The sequence below is a fragment of the Paramormyrops kingsleyae genome, chromosome 24 (genome assembly GCF_048594095.1).
Source record: "Paramormyrops kingsleyae isolate MSU_618 chromosome 24, PKINGS_0.4, whole genome shotgun sequence".
Classification (NCBI taxonomy): Eukaryota; Metazoa; Chordata; class Actinopteri; order Osteoglossiformes; family Mormyridae; genus Paramormyrops; species Paramormyrops kingsleyae.
In genome coordinates this window covers 16238755-16242701 of record NC_132820.1, presented here as the reverse complement: position 1 = coordinate 16242701, position 3947 = coordinate 16238755, and the positions used below count along the sequence as shown (strand labels likewise).

Sequence of the window (3947 nt, the reverse complement as noted above, 5' to 3'; positions counted from 1 at the left end):
TATTAAAAGTTCACGACACACTGCTCGCGGGAAGTTTGAATGTTACATGCTACATTGTTAGCGCTGCCTCTATATAATGCATTAACAGATTTCTGAAAGGCTAAAATAGGTTTTTATAACTTTCCTCACACGCTAAACAGAGTGAGTGGGAATAAAACAGTATAATACAAACGTCCATCCACGTGCGTATTTTTTTTTTTTTACCGTGTTTTGAGACAAAAGTATGTATTTAAAAAACAGATACAATTGCAATATGTGAGCTTTATATTTGAGAATTTTAATGTTATCGACTCAAAACTGTACATAGTGTTAGAAAACATTTCCATAAATATCATTTTCAGAACTTATGCCGATAATTAAATTACAAATGGATAAATATGGCATCATGGTTATGTATTTACATTGTTATTAACAAAAGGCAACGGTTTATTCAAGGGTGACAATCATAATCGAATACCACATTTCTCAACCTGAAAACGGATAATGACAAAAGATTAGACCGCATAAAATAAGGAAAATACATTCAGGAGCATATATTCATTGTTGTTCAAGTTCAAGACAAAGACTTTGGCACGTTTTTTAAGACTGTGTGAAGTTTTAACAATCAATTAAATGGTGACCTGAGCATCACCCTTATATGATCCATCGTGAAGGATTATTCCTTTTTATTTATTTTAAATACGATTTTGAGAAAAAAATACAAGTAAAAATAAAATTATCTTTCAGCTTAACATGGACTTCTCCATTGGTTGATTTTTAGAAAGCAGTGTCGTATTTTTATAATTCTACTTCTCGCTCAGAATAAAAGTCTTTTTTTTTTAATCCTGAGAAGGGACGAGGGCTGACGGCGCGGCGAATCTGACGCCATCTCGTCTCCTCGTAAAGTAGCTCCATTAACCGTTTTGAAACACCTCTGGGTGCAAGTGGTTTGGGTTTCTTTAACCTTTTGGTCCACTTTTGCTGCTGGATTTCAAACGTACCATTCGTTAAAGTTGGGCGGAAGTCCCTCGTTGTGTGTTGGGGCGTTTTGCATGCTTGATGAGGGCGGTTTTGTCGCGTCTTCGCTGTTTGCTGACACTAGAGCGGGTGGTGTGGACGATTCATACCCGGAGCTCGCAGCTGGAGAGGACTCTGAACCTTGAGACTCGTGAACCTGCAAGATTATTTTTACAATTACTATAATAATAATAATAATAATAATAATAATAATAATAATAATAATAGTAGTTCCAAATTGGTTTCTGTAAAATAATTGCATATTCCAAAATATTAGTACGCTATATATACCAAGCGACACTAAATCTAATCCTAAAATAAAATCACTTCAGTATCCTTTGCAAATGATTGCCTTCATAACACCAGGTGGAAATGTGTTTGTGGAGCATTACCTTCATGTGTTTCCTGAGAGAGCTAGGATGTGTGTAGGACTTGTCACAGACTTTACAAATGTACGGCTTGTCTGAAGTGTGCACGTGCATGTGCTTTTTTCTGTCGCTGCTGTTTGCAAAGCGTCTGTCACAACCCTCGAACTCGCACTTAAACGGCTTTTCACCTGCAGGAGAAAAACACACACATTTTGACGTGAAACAAACTTACTTGGTAGGCTAACTAAACATTTTCACCCCACGTTCGCACTCCCCCACTCGGTAAAGAATTTGGACCAACTGACAGTCCTGCAAGGAATCACGATACATTTTGACCCGCAGTTTACACTCGGCGACCCAGTAAACGGCTGAATAAGAGTCAATTGGGACACGGCATTAGAAATACTCACAGCACTCATAGGTATGAATGCACCAGTGGGTTCACTTAAATATAGACACTTTAGTCTAGATGGGCTTATTTTTTCCCAGCCACTTCGGAGACTACAATAATAGTTATTTTATCTTAATACCTAGTCATCTTATATAGCAGTTGCCTATCAAAGTAATGGAAAATCAAATATAATCTAGGAACAACAACCTTACACAGACTGCTAGCCAATAAACAACCGTAACTAGCGGAAGTAGTTTGTCAACTTGGATAAACACGTTAGGCCAGGAGCAGCAGCTCACACATACTGATGTGCCGGTCACAATGGGCAGGGAGGCGGCTGCAAACTCCCAAATAACAACCGAATTTCCAATGTCAGCAAAAGGCAGGCGCCCTTTTTACATTTACCGTTACACAGTCCCATAACACTCATAATTCAACAGTATTTTAATATAAACTCTTCTACTATTTAAATCTTGATGTTGAAGGCTAGTATTTTTTTTAAGAATAAATAAACAGCGGAGGCCCCCAGCAACACCGTAGACGAGATTCAACGGTTTCTTTTATCCAGTTAATGACGAAAAAGGCTCCTTAAGCTCCATCGGATACATTACATCCTATTTTTATGCGGAAACTCCTTACGCCAAATATTACATCTTGCATTTGTGAAGAGAGCACAAAATCAACGTAAAACATTAAAATATATTACCTGTGTGTGTTCTTTTGTGAATTTTCAAATTTTCCGATCTGGCAAATATTTTTCCACACCCAGGGAACGGACAGGGGAATGGTTTTTCACCAGTATGCACTCGTATGTGATTAACAAGTTTGTATTTGGCTTTAAAAGACTTCCCTTCCCTGGGACAGTCTTCCCAGAAACAAGTATGATGACTTTGCTCCGGGCCGCCAACATGTTCCATAGAGACGTGCGTAACTAACTCATGCATGGTGCTGAAAGTCCTGTCACATGTCTTTTTCGCCCGATTCATCTGGTTCTCATCTATCCACTTACAGGACATTTCTTGTTTAATGGGCTGCCTCATATATCTAAAGAAAGCCCCAGGTCCGTGATGCGTCGGCATGTTCACGTTGATAGAGTGATTGTAGTTGTGCAACTGGGTAGCACCGTAAGGGTCTGTACGAGGACTGGTAACCGGTCGGTAAGGATCCGGTCTTCCAAAAATATCTCCGCGTAAACCAAGATGCATTTGCGTGTTTACTACATGTCCCGTCGGCGAAGTGTGACTCGTGGCTTGCTCGTGGAGTCCTGGAAACAAGAGGTGTCCCGCCGTTTCAGAGATCCCGGTGGGTCCGTGCAGACTCCCCGCCGAAGGACCAAAGATCCCATGCTGCGCGTTACTCGCCGCAGACTCTCCGATACCTGCTGCACGGTTTCTGAACAAAAAATCCCGCGTAGAATTGAACGCTGCGGTACCATAGGATCCCACCTGGCTGCTGTGGTGGTGGTGGTGTCCGAGAGCTGCTGCATAACCAGAGGCTTGTGCCGTGAAAGCAGAAGTCTGGCTGGCGGCAATATCGTGAGCTACGGGGCTGAGCTTGAAGGCAGCAGAATGTGATGAATCTCCAAAGGGATTGAGCCCCAGTCCAGGATCCCTATTTCCCATCTCATGATGCCTCGGCGTCCCAAAGCCTCCAACGCCTAACGCCGAGAACTGTGGACCGCTGTCAAGCAGCATGGTCATTTCAGAGCAAAAGAAATAGAAAGTAAAGCAAAAGATGCGGTTTTTATGCAAAATGTTAAAACTCACGTTCATAAACTAGCAACTTACTGTGACCAATGATGTAGAATTTTAAAAGCAGATAACACTAAACTGTCGCATAATAAACAAAATGCTTCTTGTCTTGGTAACTAGGGGAGGAAAAAAACTCCCGCAAATGCGATCCTTTAAAAAGAGGATCGAACTTCCCCCCCTTTCCAAGTGAATGATGTCCTTGGACTGATAAAGTCAATCACTCACTCCCAGCACATAAATGAACTCTGGAGGCAGTCCTACAGTAGCCAATGAGAATCCCGCTACCTCACTGACACGTGACAAAAGCTTAGTAAATTAATTGGCTAGATACTTTTTGATTGGCACAGTTTGATATTGAAAATGGCAGTTCGACTCGAAGCTTTATTTTGATTGGTTAGGCGAGGTATTATTTGCAGGTAAGGCAGCGGAATGTCTCGCATG

The 3947-nt window shown here is 41.2% G+C and overlaps 1 protein-coding gene across 1 annotated transcript; it reads right to left on the bottom strand.

The window, feature by feature from the left end:
• Positions 1-254: 254 nt before the first annotated feature.
• On the bottom strand, positions 255-3716 carry LOC111860550 (zinc finger protein ZIC 3-like). The gene is made up of 3 exons (XM_023844359.2): positions 2462-3716; positions 1389-1552; positions 255-1153 (listed from the first exon to the last, which is right to left on the bottom strand). The coding sequence occupies exons 1-3, from the start codon at positions 3525-3527 to the stop codon at positions 971-973; spliced, it is 1413 nt and encodes a 470-aa protein (XP_023700127.2). The 5' UTR covers positions 3528-3716; the 3' UTR covers positions 255-970.
• Positions 3717-3947: the final 231 nt, after the last annotated feature.

Bases quoted from the DNA above. Each gene is read 5' to 3' on its own strand.
- LOC111860550 (XM_023844359.2), bottom strand. From the start codon at position 3,527: ATGAACGTGAGTTTTAACATTTTGCATAAAAACCGCATCTTTTGCTTT. The intron at 1,553-2,461 runs GTAATATATTTT...TTTCTCCTGCAG, and splicing joins TCACAAAAGAACACACACAG to GTGAAAAGCCGTTTAAGTGC. The intron at 1,154-1,388 runs GTAATGCTCCAC...ATAATCTTGCAG, and splicing joins CTCTCAGGAAACACATGAAG to GTTCACGAGTCTCAAGGTTC.